Source organism: Argopecten irradians, chromosome 10 (genome assembly GCF_041381155.1).
Source record: "Argopecten irradians isolate NY chromosome 10, Ai_NY, whole genome shotgun sequence".
NCBI classification, from domain to species: Eukaryota; Metazoa; Mollusca; class Bivalvia; order Pectinida; family Pectinidae; genus Argopecten; species Argopecten irradians.
The window spans coordinates 21,666,867-21,683,855 of record NC_091143.1 but is presented as its reverse complement, the minus strand read 5'-3'; the positions used below and the strand labels follow the sequence as shown (position 1 = coordinate 21,683,855).

The following is a 16,989-nucleotide window of genomic DNA, read 5'->3' as shown; positions in this document are numbered from 1 at the left end:
GATTTTATTATCAGTAGCTTGGACCTTTATCTTTCTACATTAGTTTCTTCATTGTTTCTTATCAATTCTGTATGACAATGGTTATAGTGCCGTGGCTATATTTCTGTGGTGGGGCTCTATTGTTTAATGTACTATCGGCAGCTTTGTCCAGCAGGAATTGTCCATAACAATAGAGAAGGACTCGTATCTACTGTAGTGAATCGAGGTGATGTATGGACGAGACATATACATAGCTCAGTATTTACAGTTACGACAGCATGAAAGTTCATCCTTAAATGGAAATCACACTTTTTTATTTCTTCTATTAGGCAAGAGATGGAATTCTCTCTTGTGCGAGACACCATATCTAAATGTTCGTTTATTTCGACGTCTGTTTGTATAATATGTATTCCTTGCGTGTTTAAGTTATCTGGCTATGGAACTTGTGATAGCAAGGCTGTGAGTAACACTTGAGTTCCAACATTCGTGCATTACATCCGTCTCCGGAGATTTCAGATTAATAAACACAACGGTAGCCTTCACGGAAGTTGAGTAATACTGGAACCTTCCTCGTCCGTCTGGTCCTTCGCTTGATGTAAAACTCATGTCATCTTTACTGCATCGGGGTGAACAGCAATCGAATAGCCATTCAGGATCGGTCTTGTCCTTTAAAATGAAGCACACTAGACTACGAAGAACATTGTCAAAAACTGCCGGAAAGTAATTGGATAGAGAACGGTGCAACAAAAATGATTAAGAATAAACAATCTATGTTAATCTTAAACAGAGAGCTTTATCATCATATATCCAGAATAGAAAAATAAGTTCGGTGTGTATCATTAACAAAATTAATACAAAGGGAAGGAAGTGTTTCAAAATTAGAAAAAGGATTTCGGTTTTTATATCAAAAACATAGTTCCACTTGTTCTTCAACGAACACTTTATTGAAAATATTTATTTCACTATAGTGTTGATTCGGTTTCCCATAAGAAAATTGGAATTCAATCTTATATAGTATTGGGTACATAATCGAATCATCACAGAATTAAAAATCATAATTCGTCAGAAGAAAAATATGGACAAACTAACGGAATCACCAACAATATTTGTTCAAAGATTTAGACTTTCCCGTTCTCAACAGCACATAAATTGCAAATCACGACAATTTGAATGATAGTGTGATCTGATTTGTATGCATTCACTACACTTTAATCGAATTAATTTATTTAACATTCTCAGATTAATCGTTACGTAAATCATGGTACTGAAGACTTAAATGTCATGTCTATCAAACCGACATAGCTTAAGTTATCCCACTTCCGTTTTCATTTTATCGAACCTACTAATCTGCTACAATGCCGATAATTCGCATATGTCACAGATCATTTGTGTAACCTTTCCATATCAAAATTTAATTTCAGATGTTGAATCATAAAAATTCTTTTTCAAAATTAAACCGACAACACAGACCATTAAAATCTGTGTTCGCATTTCCTTATTAATCTTGTTGAAGTGTATTTGTGGGCGCGTGGTGCGAACCAGTGGTATCGGAGGAGTGCTAAGATAACTATCTTGGATGATATTAATATGTCATGGTACATCTGGTTTGCTAAGTTCTGTTAAAACGATAATTATCACCGGGAACCTACGGTTAATTGTACAAAGCTATGCTATTATTATCAAACCTGGGTCAGCTTAACCAAGCAAATATCAACTTGATGGCGTGACAATAGAATCTATTAAAGATAAACCTTTCCAAATAAGAAATCATCTAAACAAAACCTTAAAATAAGTTGACATGACATTCAGGTATCACCAACAGTCTACATACCGAAAGTATAGACGGCTCAATAACTATTGTTTACTTTGAAATTCAAACTCATACTCATATGTATGTCCTTGTGAAGTTTTATATATCTTTGCAAATGAATAACATCACATCAGGTTATAAAAACAGCAAAACATAATGGTATATCTCTATAGACTGAATTATGGTGGCACACAACAAGTCACCAGTGATACAGTAACGGGGAGTTATGTAATGCATCAAACTGTCAGATCCAAAACTTCCCTACAAATTATGTTAAGAAGAATCGGATGTATGGGCTAAGCAAGTCTACTTAAACATAGGGGGTTTTACCGGTCTGCACTACAAGGATTCTAAGTGATTATTCTTATGTTTGCCATAATTCAAGTTGTATCACATCGTCTGCGGCCATCTCTGAAGTATGTACTTTCTCAAAATCGTCAGACAATTCTACCATTCCCGAACATATTTGTTAGGTCTGTCCTTGTCAAGGTTTTATGATGTCTGCCTAAAGTCCGAAACTCTAGTATCGCTTCAAATTGCCTATAACTAATACAACTTTTAATGCATAAATAGAGTGTTATATCTGAATATTATTCATCGAATGGTATACCGATTTTATCATTTATGATTTAACTTTAACATAACAGTTTTAGCTATCCAAAGTCGTCATACTATTTTATAGGAAACTAATCATCTGTTTACCACAAATCAAAGTAAATGTTGGCACAGAGTGGGGATTACTACTGATTTTGTTGGTGTTTCAGCACCAAGTCGGCGATATTACCAGCAGAAACCTGTGATCAGACAAACTGAATTAGATATCTGAATTTACTTTTTTCTTTCTCTTATTTTGGGTGATGACTAAAATTTCTGGGCTGGCTTTGATTGTGGCGGTATGCCTGCCGTTAATAAAGTACCCCACCAATGCGCGCTACAGAGAGCAGATATATTCGAACACGTAATTGGATTTAATCTTTTGGAATCTATTATAATCGCGATATTCGAAAGTCTCGTTATCCGTAGGTCTCCCTGTTACAACAGTTTTTTTTCGACATTCCAAATCAACAAATGTCTCATTACTATAAGAATTATAAATAACAAATTTGGTTGTATGCTTGTGTTGCTACATTTACGCATACACTAGATACATTATAATGTCTTCAAAATGCAATATTTAATGCATAACACAAAGTGTGTTATTGTAACGTTTTATATTTTGCCTTCAACATTACGAAAAGAGCGTACCTTTGTCTATTCAATATATGAACACAACAATAAAACAACAAAAAAAAGATTAGCGAGAATTGTCTGTCAGTCTTCCAGAGCCTTTCATTGGGCTTTGATTTAATATCTTTCTCCACTCCATTGGTTATCATTTAATATGTATGGTAATTACTGATACTCGTGAAACACACAAAGTTCGCAGTTTTGTGAAGATGGTATCATCGTGATATGGCGATTTCTGAATGGATGTCAAGATTTATCAATATTTGATTATGTGAAAGACTAGTTTTAATATAAGTCATATAAAACACGACAGAACTACAGAGTAGTCTATTTCCCAGTGTTCCATATGGCGTATAATAATTGATGCCTCCTACCGATGTAGATATCTAATTACTATGACAAACCATAACAAGCCGATACAAATGCAGTGGTATACTGGATTTTATGTGAATTTATGATAGTATAATGACATATCAAGAACCAATTATAAACTAAAAAGGAATTTTTTATCAATGGTATAATTGCAAAAAATAAGGACTTAAATTGAACTATACCTCAAACTTATTGTGCCATGGTTAATCATTTACATGTCCACTCATTTCCTTAACGACTTCTAATTTTCAAAATAACAATGTATAACGAGACATTTTTTATATTCACAAAAGTTATTGGCTTACCGTTAATGTTACATGTGGGTCGTCTTATGTTTCTAGCCAATGCCTGCATCACTGCGGCAGACGGCAATTAACGAAATGAATCTTCACTGTTAACATTACGCAGGAAATCTTACATTAATGGGATGTAACATCCTCTTGGGTCATCGATTTCCAATTTTTACAGTATGTTACTAATGTTTTTAAGAGAAACTTTAACTTTTTGAAGCGTAATTGGCCTTAAAAACATAGTATTTCTCATTCTGATCAAAAAACAGAAAAAGAGAGAGACCGATAGAAAGAATCGTTCGGGTTCCAATACTTTTGTTCTAAGCCACTTTGATATTAGAATATCTTTGTCTGGTAAAAACGAAGCACGTATTTTAGTTATAGTTTGTTGTGTGGCCTTGTATACGGCCAACTTTCGGCATCAAGTTCTGTAGCTCCGCATCGACTTGCTAGGAACAGACAAATCTTTATCTCGATAAAATGTATGCTTATCCGCCTTTCAATGTAATCTGCTTCAACCCAATATTCTAGATTTCCTCGGGGTCATCGGGATGTCATTTATCTTTCCCTACGTATAGAAATCACGGTACAAAAAGTCTTTTAAATCTGACATAGAAATATCTGCACAGACCAAGATGTTCAGTGAGATATGCTCCGTTGCATTGTCAAACTCTGTGAAAGGTTTTATTGACGAATCGGACTGCTAAGGCATTACGATATGATATGTACTGTCATTTGTAGCAGTAATGACCTCCTCTCGAGACGTTGCCTCCATGCTAAACATGTATGTTAGTTCTAGATCTGGTACAGCCGTGGTTCTCTATCGATATGGGCTATGACCAAAAGACGGGTTCCGAACCTGATGGATGAGAGCGCGTTATGGCCTGCAGCAAACATAATACTACATCCATGAAAACCTGTCGTTGGTAATATACGAGCACCACATATCGTGTTTCGTCGAGTAAACGTCATACGTTGAGTGGTTTGTGTTTTTTTGTGTGTTATATGTGTTGAAGGTCGCTATCAGTGACACAAAAGAACGTCAAATTGTAACTGGTCACCTAATGAGCACTCTACATAAAAAGAACCATTAAAATTAGTATTACTCATGTATTTGACAGGTTGTTTACAGTATGGGTTCGTGTTTTTTCTTTCTTTCTTTCTTAGGAATGAGGTGAGTGTGAGCCCCCCCCCCCCCCCCCTGTGTGGGGACATGATCTATATTGAGGGCTGACCTCAAGATAGAATAAAATTAGTGTTGAAAAACTGGTACAAAAGGTTAAAACGAAAATAAGAAATTATACAATAATAGAAAATAAAACATTACTTAACTTTTGTTTCATATTTTGATCAATGACATGTATCCATTTTAATTATTTTTCAAAGAAATCCTGAAAAAAAATTAAGAAAGGCGATGAAGAGAAATCTGTTTATGCTTTTGTTCAAATTTGCATGTCATTGATATTACTAGTCATTCATTACAGAAAAAGTGAATATAGATATCCTCAATTGGAGGCATTTTAGTTTTATCAACCTTCATAGTGTATCTACTCTTTACATGTACTCTGTACAGAACTCTGTACATACTTTTAACCAGACACATTCACTTTTTATCGAACAAATATTGTAATACCTCATCTTTATTTTCTGGACAATTTTGGCCTTTATACTGACCGTCTACACAAGTAAAGGGTATTTCTTTCTCTTTATAGACCGTGAAATGTCACTTATATAAAACTATAAGACTTTATGGTTGACGTTCGTAGATGTCAATTTCTCATACCCGTGCCATTTTACAGCCCCGTGGGGTATTACACTAAATTATGGCCAAATGACATTTCGGGAAATACTAAGATAGCCAACTAAAATAAGCAAGCATGGACCTGTACGGTTCACAAATACACTCAACTGCATTGATACGGCTTTAGCTGAATTTTGACTATGCTGCATTAGTTTTTTTTAACTTTAGTCTAAAAGTTTGTTAAAAATATATTTGATACAAAGACACGGTTTCTGGAAATGAGGTGACAGTCAAGACAAATTTGTGTACTTTTCATCATAGGTCACCTCTCGATGATCTATTGAAATTATGTTGATATCACCACTTGCACAGACTCTGCTAATATGATATTAGATATTGTAAACCTATGAATATAATAACCATAATCTATCATTAACCATATCTACTATATCTAACTTTTGACATACCAATGCGACATATTATGTATACCATCAATGTGTTTCATACTTGGACAGAGTTTTCCCATACGACAACAACCATTTGCGCTGGCCGTTTGCAGTTCCGTTTGTGTAAGAAGACCTATCTATTTCGCCAAGTTATGAGCGAACATGTGGGTGATTACTGAATAAGGCAAGTTTTAAGATAATTGGATGTAGACTCGACTGTCACCTGATATTCATAAACTATATAAATGCACCAATGCTCAGTAAGCACTCCGTCTATTTTTACCCCAGTGAGAGAGTATATTTTGATTTGATGCCAGCCAGACGCCGATCTTCGTCTCAATTGTGATGGAATTTCACGTCTATTTTCGACCGTTGCAAATCGACGCTTATCACGTTTCCCTTGACAGCGGAAATGTCGTATATCAGAATATCACATCTGTTTGACGACATATGCTTAGATTGGTCAAGTTACAAGTCCGTATGACTTGATTTTCTGCATGAGAAAAAAACAAGTTAAGTTTGTTTTGGTGTCTCGTACAGACGTTTATGGCTGTGTATCGCACTTAGTGGGTTTTACAATTCCACTTATGGAAATAAATATAGTTCTGGTCGTACAAAAAGCTGCAGGTAGAAGGATGATCGGTATGTATATTGGGATATGTACCACCAACATAAAATTTTATTGTTTTACGCTTGTATAGTATATAGGTATCAGAGTAATAACACTATAACCATTGTATGCAGTTTTAAGAAAGAGTACGTTGGTACGTTTCTTCTGGTCAGAAAACCACGAAAATTAAATCCGAACGTAGTAGTATTATTCTCCAGAACAAGCAACCAAGGCAATGAGACGTGTAGATCTACAGTATATAAGACGTAATCAGAAACAAACTACTTCACAGAATAAATAGGCAAATCACTCACCGTTTTAGACAATTACAAGGGACTGTATTGTAAATAAAGATCTACTTACATGATAATTTAAGAGGAGCTTGGCATAGACGTGCTACGGGAAGTTTTAATATCGATAATCGTTGGCACCTATTGGCAGTAAATGGCACCTATTGGCAGTAAATGGCACCTATTGGCAGTAAATGCGGAACACAATATATATGTTATTGTGTTTTAATTATTATATTATCGGATATCTTGATGTAAGCCAACATATCGTGCAACGTGTTTGACCTGAATCCGATTATAAATTATATTCTAAACAATCTTGTCTTGTTGTCACTCATGTCATAGTTACAAATTCTAGATATGTATAGCTACCATGAACATGCATACCAAGCAGTTCCTTATAAAGAAGACACAACGGTGTCTCCAGCTAAACCTTCTTTGTCAATTTAACGAAAAAAATGACAGATATTCAATATTTCAGAGAATATGGGTTTCTCCGCAACAGTACACGAGCCTTGTGTTTATAGTACATCATATTCTAGTCACAATCAGAGAGCCGTCAAATCTCTTTTTCAAGAAATCTCATTTTTGCGCAATTAAGAGAACATTATAAGAATTGATTTCGACTAGATGAAAGGGCATAATCCGGTCTGTTTAAAACATCACGTTTAAATAGTATTAACTAATTTTTACAATATTTAATTCTCCTGTGTAACATCCGCGGGTTTTCACAAATCAATTTGTTACTCTATTCTGATAAATTATTCATAATTATTTCATACAGAGACTGTTAGTAGTTACCCAATCCTTCTCTTCGTTAGGGATTGTATAGCATCTTTCGATGAAGGCCATCTATATAAGGGTTTTATGAATCATGAAAAATGCTATGGCGTGATTTTAAAATCCCTGCCCATCACATTCTAAAGCCAGATATGTGATCATGAATAGTTCATCGCACTGCAACCATAAACAGGAAATTGAACTAAAACTTGTTGACGATACTATCCTATTTCAGATATGTTCTGCTTCTTTAAGTAATTATGATTTAAAAATCAACGGATGCTTGAACCAGAAAAAAATGTCAAATAAACAATGATAATTTAATTTAAGACAATGGAAATGAGAGATTTATATTTCATCAAAACATTTTTTCAAGTCAAAATTCATTGCAGCATTGATTGCGTCAGATAAGATTTGATTTGTTGATACTATATTAGCACACGGAATAAATTCATTATTGCAAATTTGTATCATGGGAAACTTGACGTCTGTCATTACGATCCGGCAAACTTACTGTTATTTGCTTTGTACCACATCATGTTGCTGGTATGTTCGCATTATTTTACAATCATTACAAATATGACCTGTTAATTGTCTCCAATTTTACTGGACTCGTTACACGACATTTGATACAGATTTTACAATTTTCACAGTCTCCCTTTAATGTACAGCATATTATATCATTTACATATTAGATGACAGTCCTAGTTAACAGAACGTATAACACAAGTAGATATTACCCCTAACACTGTCACCGGCCTCTCCTTCCATCATAGTCCTTCACGATGATCTCTGAATGCTATGTTGTGACGTAGCAGTGATTGATATACACCCTAATTGCCATTGACGGAATAATTCGTCAATCACCATTACGGCCACACAGTGAGTTAGCTGACGTCCATAGTAGAGAAACATACATACTGAAACCTGTATCCAACCATTCATCAACCGTTAACAAGGACTAAGGGCGTCACGTAATGGTGACGGATGTAGGGGCCACCTTCACATGTCGCTAATCAGCACAACCAGATACGGAATAGCCTGCGTGTTTTCGTTGTAAAAGGACGCTTATGGTTTAACCAGTCAACGTCTTAGATATGGTAGTACACACGGAAATGCATTTCTTTCCGCTAATAAATGGTAATTTTTGCTGCTCGCAGCTCCATTCCCAGAGCGTATCGTGTATCTTCATTAGAATGCTCAGTGGTGACCTATTCAAACAATACCATCTAACCAATTTGTCCTTCAAAACGTCCTTCCGTCTTCCCATCGTCAAATAGGCCGAAGGCAGAAAACATTTCAAGCATCTTAGAACAGCAATGACCTGCAGTTTCTCAAATGAAACATATTTGTATCGTTGAATAAGTGTGTTCTTTAGAGGGAGATATGTCTGGTTAATATGAGGAAAAGAAGAGGCATGTACTTTGTATAGCTTTTTGTGATCCGGACCTTCTCTGGTACGAAACCAAAGATTAATCAGGGCGAGTGAAAAATTCAAAAGTAGTAGTTTCTGTTTAGTGAGCAGCATAAAGTGATAGAAACAATTGGTCCAATGGTCCTTTGTCAGTGTGGTATGACCGAGCTGAGTGAACTGTTCGGTATCTTCGGTAACATGATTCAGTGAGACCGCACTATAACAATGGCAATAGGTCTACTATTACAAAGCATGGCAATACAAACGTAGAAAATATACAAACATCCGTCCATACATTACATAAGGAGGCCGTCCTGAAATGACCTTTATCATGTTAACTGTTAATAGGACGTTGAGGACAATCAACCTACCGATCAAACCAAATGATGCTCTGTAAGATATTATCAAAATGATAATTGGCGTAAGTACGCAAACGGTAGCTCTCAGACGTTAACCCTCTCTTACTAACAGGTCGTACTTATAAATACCGTCCGTCATTTTGTTAATTGGTTGATCACTTGACCATCACATCCTCCTCACTGTTATGCACTATACAGGGGGTCTAATCACTCCCACACATTCTCTCCTACAGGCCGACCGACATGTCAGCTGTTTTACCGTCTGATTACAGGCACGTATTTTAGCTTCGTACTGTTTATTTATCCGCGTTGAATCGGCATTTAGGATGAAAGAGCTCAGCTGACAGACAGTCGAGCCGCGCTGAACTATTTGTTGTCGATAACACCGATTCTTAAGATAACACAATAACATGCAGTTCCCTAATCGTCAATTATCTGGTAAAGAACATAGCCCGCTATATCACGCCTGGGTCTGTTTTGTGGTTTGTAAATACACGCTGCATGTATACCATTCTCTGTATGTGATAAAGGTCGCAATGCTATTAATTGATTGTATTCAGGTAAACAAATGGCGAGTTTTGCTCTATCTGGTATAATAAGTAATACCCTAAAATAATTGGTGTTACGGCAACAGAAATTGAAAAACAGAAATAAAAAAAAAGCAAATAATAAACAAAAGACTTTGGATGTACTCCTCTGAGAAGTCAAAATTTTCTTGTATCAAACTTTTTTTCTCACACAGAATATTGGAGTTCTTGCTTTAAAAGAAAATAGAGAAAAAAACATATGTCTGTGTGCTCATTTTTGAGCTATTGTCACTCAAAGATACCTAGTTGACATAATATTGTTTTTTTGATGGAATTTTGCCGTTTTGACTATATACACAAGAGATTAAAGCCATAATTTCCTAATTAGATGTTTGATATGTATGATTGTTTGCAGAATTTATTTTCATGTAGTCTTCTCTACAAATATACCAGTTCTGATCAAAAAGACTAATATTTTTCTCAGATTAACAACATATGCTACCCCTTCCCCTTACTTTTCAGCTAAAAAATACACCATTGTATTAAACTTTTGTTAATATTTTGCATATCAATAGGGAATGGGTTGTTCTTTCTAATTTAGGCAGAAAAATTGGGGGTCTGTGTGCTTAAGTTTTTGCCCCATTTGAATATTTGTTATTTTTCAGTATTTTAGAGTAAAAACTAAAAGTGCTCAAATTAGCATTAAATGTAAATATAAAGTGACAAAAGTATATCATTTCACGTACTAATGCTCATTATTTTAATTACAAAGAATCTAGTAAAGATTTACAGCTAAAAATAGCTTGATACAGCTAAAATTGCTGTCGCAGTGATGATTTAAGTAAGACCAATTTCAGTAAAATATGGTAAAACTATGGCTCCACTCAAAACGAAAAAAAAAAACCCACACAATTTAAAAATGGCCGCCAAATGGGCCATTTCTTAAAATCTCTGTATAAAAAATATACTGAAAATAGAAATGCAAATTTTGACAAAATTTTCATCTGGCAACTTGCTACAATTGATAAATTTTATTTGAAAATCTCATAACTTCTTTGATCTTTGTCGACTTCGACGGGACTGAAACCTCAGAAGAATACATCCTTTAACAGTAAAAAATACATGAAATATTAATAACATTTAAAAAAAATATTAACTAAGAGTAATGGTCTGTGGATAATAGCAATATTTACATTTTGACAGCTCCTACGGTGTCCAAATTCTCAGATGGCAAACTCTCTGGTGGCAACTACTGATTCTTCTTCATAATGTCGTTGACCCTAGAGAACGTTCGCAGTGTGCTTTAAAACATAGTTCACTTCATCCATATGTGTCTTATATAACAACTGGACTTGTTTGCTTTACTATCTTAACTTGTAAAAGATAGCGGTAATGTAGTCCAATTGCAATATTGAGGTAAATACCTGTTGGTTGAAAATGGATCTACATGTAAGTATGCGATATGATACAAATATATTGTTGTAAGAATTCTTCATCAATATAAAACTCTATACTACTCTGCCCTCCAAACGTTCTGTTACAAGTGCAGTTTTACAAATATATATCAAGTACAGAAAAAGTGTAACATTATTTACCGATTTATTTATCTTCTGTTTCTCATTAATACTTTTTTCGGGACTTTGTTTCAGAGATAAACTGCCAGCAAATATTTACATATGTACCAATGAAACTCCTTTACAGCCTTATAACATTAATTGGTTATACAACGTTTATGATTTGGCTGATCATTAAGAATATAACAATATCGAATACTTTATGTAAAATCTTCCCGCATTCAAGTAAAGCTAAAATAAAAGAATAACAACAATGAAAAAAACAGAAACACAAAGACACCTATTCGTGAACCATTTCAGTATCAAAATTGCGCACTACGTATCTGCCATATAAACGTGGAGTAAGTTAATGTAGTAGCGGTGTCATTCTATAATAAAGTTAAGCGTGATATGGTACAGTCTATCATATCGCATGCCCGATTTTACAGAATTGGTCCTTACCAATTATTCCTAAACTCAATTTACGTCCTTATATAAAAATCAAGTCTTTGGATTAATTTGCATTCCATTTTCGCAACAGCCTCCTCGGTAAATAACCTTCACAGACTGTTTTTGCAAGGGACTAAAATAAAAGTAATAACGTCTGTAGATATTCTCTTACATTGTTACTATTATCTGACGGTTATGAGAAAGAAGAGGCGGGATACAAAGCCTTTATCTACCAACATTATTAACACGACAATATATTTTGTGCATGTGGCAAATAAACATAATGGGATTGCATAGTTTGATAAAACAGCACGGTTTTTTCGGGCACCTGCTGTTGAATCAATCTAACATTCTTTCTGTATTAGAAATGGAAGGATGTATCGTTATGTTACCCAGTAAATTACCAAATATGACATCCATCAACATCTATCACGAGACTCTGATTCCATACTGTAATACTTTTTTAAAATAATTTTCTGCCGCTTTCTAACATTCCAGCACATTATTGTGATCTGTACATTTAAAACAATGGTGATTTATTCCTAACATGTGGTGTTGTCTAAGTTAATCCATGTTTCTTGACTGTACGGATGGGTGGTCCGACAGCTGATATTATATAATGCACTAACAATTGTGTATTCCATATGTCACCGGATGTTTAAAACAGATAAACGATTGTCTTTCCTATTTTATACTCCTTCTTATTCACGTACAAAACAAACAAAGAACCCGAACCGCCTGTGAGAGTAGGGCATAATGTTGGTGTGAAGTGTTTGAAGTACGGTAGTAATCTAAATATGATAAATCACATTTGCAGAAAACAATGAGGTTTGTACACTTACCCTTTCTCTTATGTATCTCTATTGGAAATCGGGTCATTTTATATTTACAAATTTACCGTACTTTAAATCCGACATTAAATGTATGTCTCGTTTCTTGTAAGCCTGTACTCCTTTACGCTTTTGGGTAATGTAGACTAACCAATGTCTTTCGAAATTAAAAAAAAAAATCTTTATATAATGCTAATATGTTTTATATACTTAAGATCGAGAATAGCTCGATACAGAGTTTTTATGGATGCTTCAAATTACACCTCAACACCAATTTGTCATATCACGATATGTTTAATTACCAAAGAAAAATAAATCAAATTTCCGTCAGACATTGAGTCCATAATGGTATTCAACCGCTAATTGTACGACCATAAACATGACTGTCTGATACCACATACTTTGTGTCTTGTAGTCTAGGCTACCCATGCACGCGATAAAGGTCATGAGTCGTGTTTTTGTTATTGCTTGACCTTCCGCTCTGTCTGAAATGAGGTCAACTTTGAATCTACACAAGACAAGATAAATACACAGTGTACGTCTGATATAGACTGTCGAGTTAAAACCAGATTGTTGATTGTTCTCGTATGTCCTATTCTCGAGCTGTCCTTACAAGTTTCATCTAAAACAGTGCAAAAAGCATTTTTATTATCATCTGTCCATAGTCTGTAAGAGTAACTTGTACAGCACTGAAATTGACACACACTCTTCCAGATTATTGCAGGGCATACGTTTGTTTATTTATCAAATATTTTAGATCTTTCACCTGTGTATTCTAGCTTATTTCTGCAGGAACGCAGTCATTCGACTAGATCTGATTTGATCACCTGGTTTTAATTTTTAGGATATGTTTACGTACGATAAAAACGATTTGGTGTTAGAAGTTATCGATAACAACGTAAATCAATTCGAATTTCAATTAATTTACGTGAATAGATTCTCATGATGAATGCTATTTCCAAAATAGGAGTTACGCAGTGGTCTTATTGAAGGTTACCATAGTGATTGTATGTTGGTCTGCTGACCGTTTCTTGACTTCACAGAGCAGATAAACTATGAGCAGAAATAATATGACAATGAACGTCATCATTTTTACGATTTATCTTTATTTACCATCAAGAAAAAAAGTTTTCAGTGGCAATGTGTAATCAGTTTAGTTTGTCCCTTGAGAACTGTATAATAGCCATACACGGTCTTAGTAGAGTTATCATATTGAATATACTGTTTTCCGATCGAAGCATAAAGAATTTGCAAGATGAAATGCCAAAATAATAAAATGATTCATTGAATTCCTTTTTAAGGTATATGTTTTATCAATCTACTAGCAGTTGATATATTAACACTAAATGGAAGGTTATGACCTCACCACTATGTTATTGACTGGTTTCCTACCGTATGGTCCCGAGGGGTAAATTAATACTGATAGCATTGCTATCCTGTTTCGTTCGAAAATCAAATATTTTACACCTATAACTCCAAATTTACCAAACGGCCTCTGGTGTTCTACAGATTCACAAGCACGTGATGATGATATTTGTGGTTCCAAGCGTCCTTCCTATTTATGATGATGAAATACGATTACTGAAATATGTGTTGCAAACCTAATATGATGTAATACCCTAAAGTCACAGCTGCTGGTTCTGTATAAACACGATATATTAACTTTCCCTTTTTATCCTTTTATTTCAGTTCACTGTCCTTGTGTTTAGTATATCGTACATAGCGTTACCGGAAGCTATCCCATATGTTATCTAATATTGCTTATAGCAAAATACGCATAGTTGTTAAAAATATATGTCGAACAATATTTTTTTTTAATAATATAATCTATAAAAGTTGCACAACATGCTTGTGAATATAACCTGGAAAAAAAAATTACATGATGACACAAGTACTCGCACACATTGTCCTGGTTTGCTTGGTCTCCTACGACTCAGTTCAGGGCCCGGCACCATATAACTTTCTCAGACATATTTTTACTCAAGTCTATGTAAAATCATATGCTTGAGTAAAAAATCTGTCTGAGAATAATTTTATGGTACCGGACTCAGGTGTTTCTTTGTCAGCGGATCTTACGCCGCTTCAAGTTCTGTTCACCATAACTGCACGGTCAGGCTTGGGTCCGTTGACGGGAACCTGCAACAATAGGGGTTTTAAAACTATACTATCACTGCAAATGCAAACTAAACACTTGTATTTCCATTAGTATTTGTATGTTAACTTGATGTTGTGACAATTTTTTTAAAAGTTGGTCATTAGTTTTGTGAATATGATAAAGGTAATATAATTTTTTCTTCTTTTCCAGGAATTCCATTGATGACAGCGATTGATTTCCAGTCGACTCTAGATCCCAAATTTAACCCCACCCCCACCAATGTCACATTCATGAGAGGAGATTTAGCCATTTTATCATGTTCAGTTGAAAACCTGGGCACAAAATTTGTAAGTATTACCTAAAAAGAATGATTAAAAATCAGAGATTTCAGAATCTGGACATATGTAACTCAACAGTTATTGAAAGCTATTCTATATGCATACACATGTATGTGAAACACTGATGAAGTAATTGAAAATTAAAGAGACACTTATATATATAATATATCCAACAAACTACAACATACCGGACATCTCAGTTAGTTTCTCTAAAAAGCAATCAGAAATGAAAAAGTAGGTTTAAGCATAAAAAAGTAATGAAAATAGGATTTATGATTTTTCACTGCAAAATTTGTAAAAATGTACAGGTTCTATACCCCTTAATTTTGTTGATGTTTTTGTTTGAAAATTGGTCGAAACTTAAGAAAAAATAATATAAAAAAACCCACTTTAAACTTAACATCATGTTGAAATCACTAGCAACTCTAATACCATGCGTCCTGGTTTAATAGTTATCCCGGAGCTCTGGTTTCTCTGCAGGAAAGTGATACCTTTTCTTGACATGATCAAACTGCATTGTTGTCTATTCCCTCACATACTGTTGATTAGTTATATCGAGGTCTAATGTTTACTCTGCTATTGCTTAACTAATTCTTCCGTTACGGGAGACAATACACGTAGACGTAGAGATGCGGATACCCTGTGTAGGTGTAAACTAAACGTGTTAATTTCCCCTGCGAAATACAAGTGCTTTTATCGTGCATGGTATCATTATTTCTTAACAGCAATATTACGTTGTAATGTATCTTGTCCCTGTGAGACTTGATCAATGTGTTTTGGCTGTAATACAAAAGTTCGAGTGATCGTTTAATTTCAAACTTGTCTACTAATTTAATAAAAAAAGTCTTGATCATACACAAAGAGTTGGAACTGTTTGTATAAAAAGCATCCTATACATTTTTCGTTGTTTCACGTTCTTGTGTTATATGACAGTAGTTACAGATGTATATTCGGTAGAAAGTATTCAGTAGACCATTGGACGATCCGTTCTGTAGAGGATGACAGACAGATAAATTGGTGATCATGAAGCTATAGATCGGGATCCGATACCTAAATAAAGAATAGCGAAGTAATTTTCTCCCGGGCCCAAACACCATTGACTTGAACAAGATATTTAAAGCTGACAATGCAAGTTAAAAACATGCATTTGAAATTAAAAAAAAATAATTTAACGAAATATTTTTTTTAAATTGTTTCTGAGACATTCCCTAGTTATGACAGTGTGGTATCTAAGGAAGTGGCAGCCATTTTTCTTTTGTTCTGCTTAGTAACCTTCACTGGCCAACCCCCTATATAAAGCACGGGACACTTGACACACGTGTGTCATTCTAAACATGTTTTGTCTCAGATACACATGCCCCGATATTGCAAATAACATTGTCAAATTGAAAATAAACACTGCACTCACCTGACAATATTTCATTGATGTAATAGATGAATGTGTTGTCAGCTATATCCCAACATATGTCCAATACGAACTAATAAAACACTTCAATATACACCAAGTTTTAAACGTACATGTACATCGACACGTGTGTGTCCTTGATAGTTGTCGCTCGTTCGGGTCAGGTACGTACGTAGTCACGTGTACATGGTCAGTTGAGTGCATCGAGTACGATGATATACGTGGAGATATTTGGACGGATTATTGTTTGGGTTTCTATTCACTTGCGTTGGAATTTTATTTTGAGAAACATCTAAATGACATCTTAGAGGAGTTGACATGTTTTCTTGCTAAAAAAAAGTCCCATATAGTTTTACAGGTGAGGGTTTTGTTTACCTATTTGTAGGTGATATATACTGTGGACTGCTAGCTAGGTGTATGGGTACATGAATGAGCGCACGTGTGTCGATTCACGCGCTTTATATAGGGGTCGG

The 16,989-nt window shown here is 34.8% G+C and overlaps 1 protein-coding gene across 2 annotated transcripts in view; it reads left to right on the top strand.

Moving 5' to 3' along the window:
- Window positions 1-16,989, top strand: part of LOC138333388 (lachesin-like) — a 110,354-nt gene that overhangs the window by 76,571 nt on the left and 16,794 nt on the right. For both annotated transcript variants that reach the window (XM_069281733.1, XM_069281735.1), the window contains exon 2: window positions 14,984-15,120. In XM_069281733.1, coding sequence (XP_069137834.1) covers window positions 14,984-15,120 — 137 coding nt within the window. The remainder of the gene's footprint in view (window positions 1-14,983; window positions 15,121-16,989) is intronic.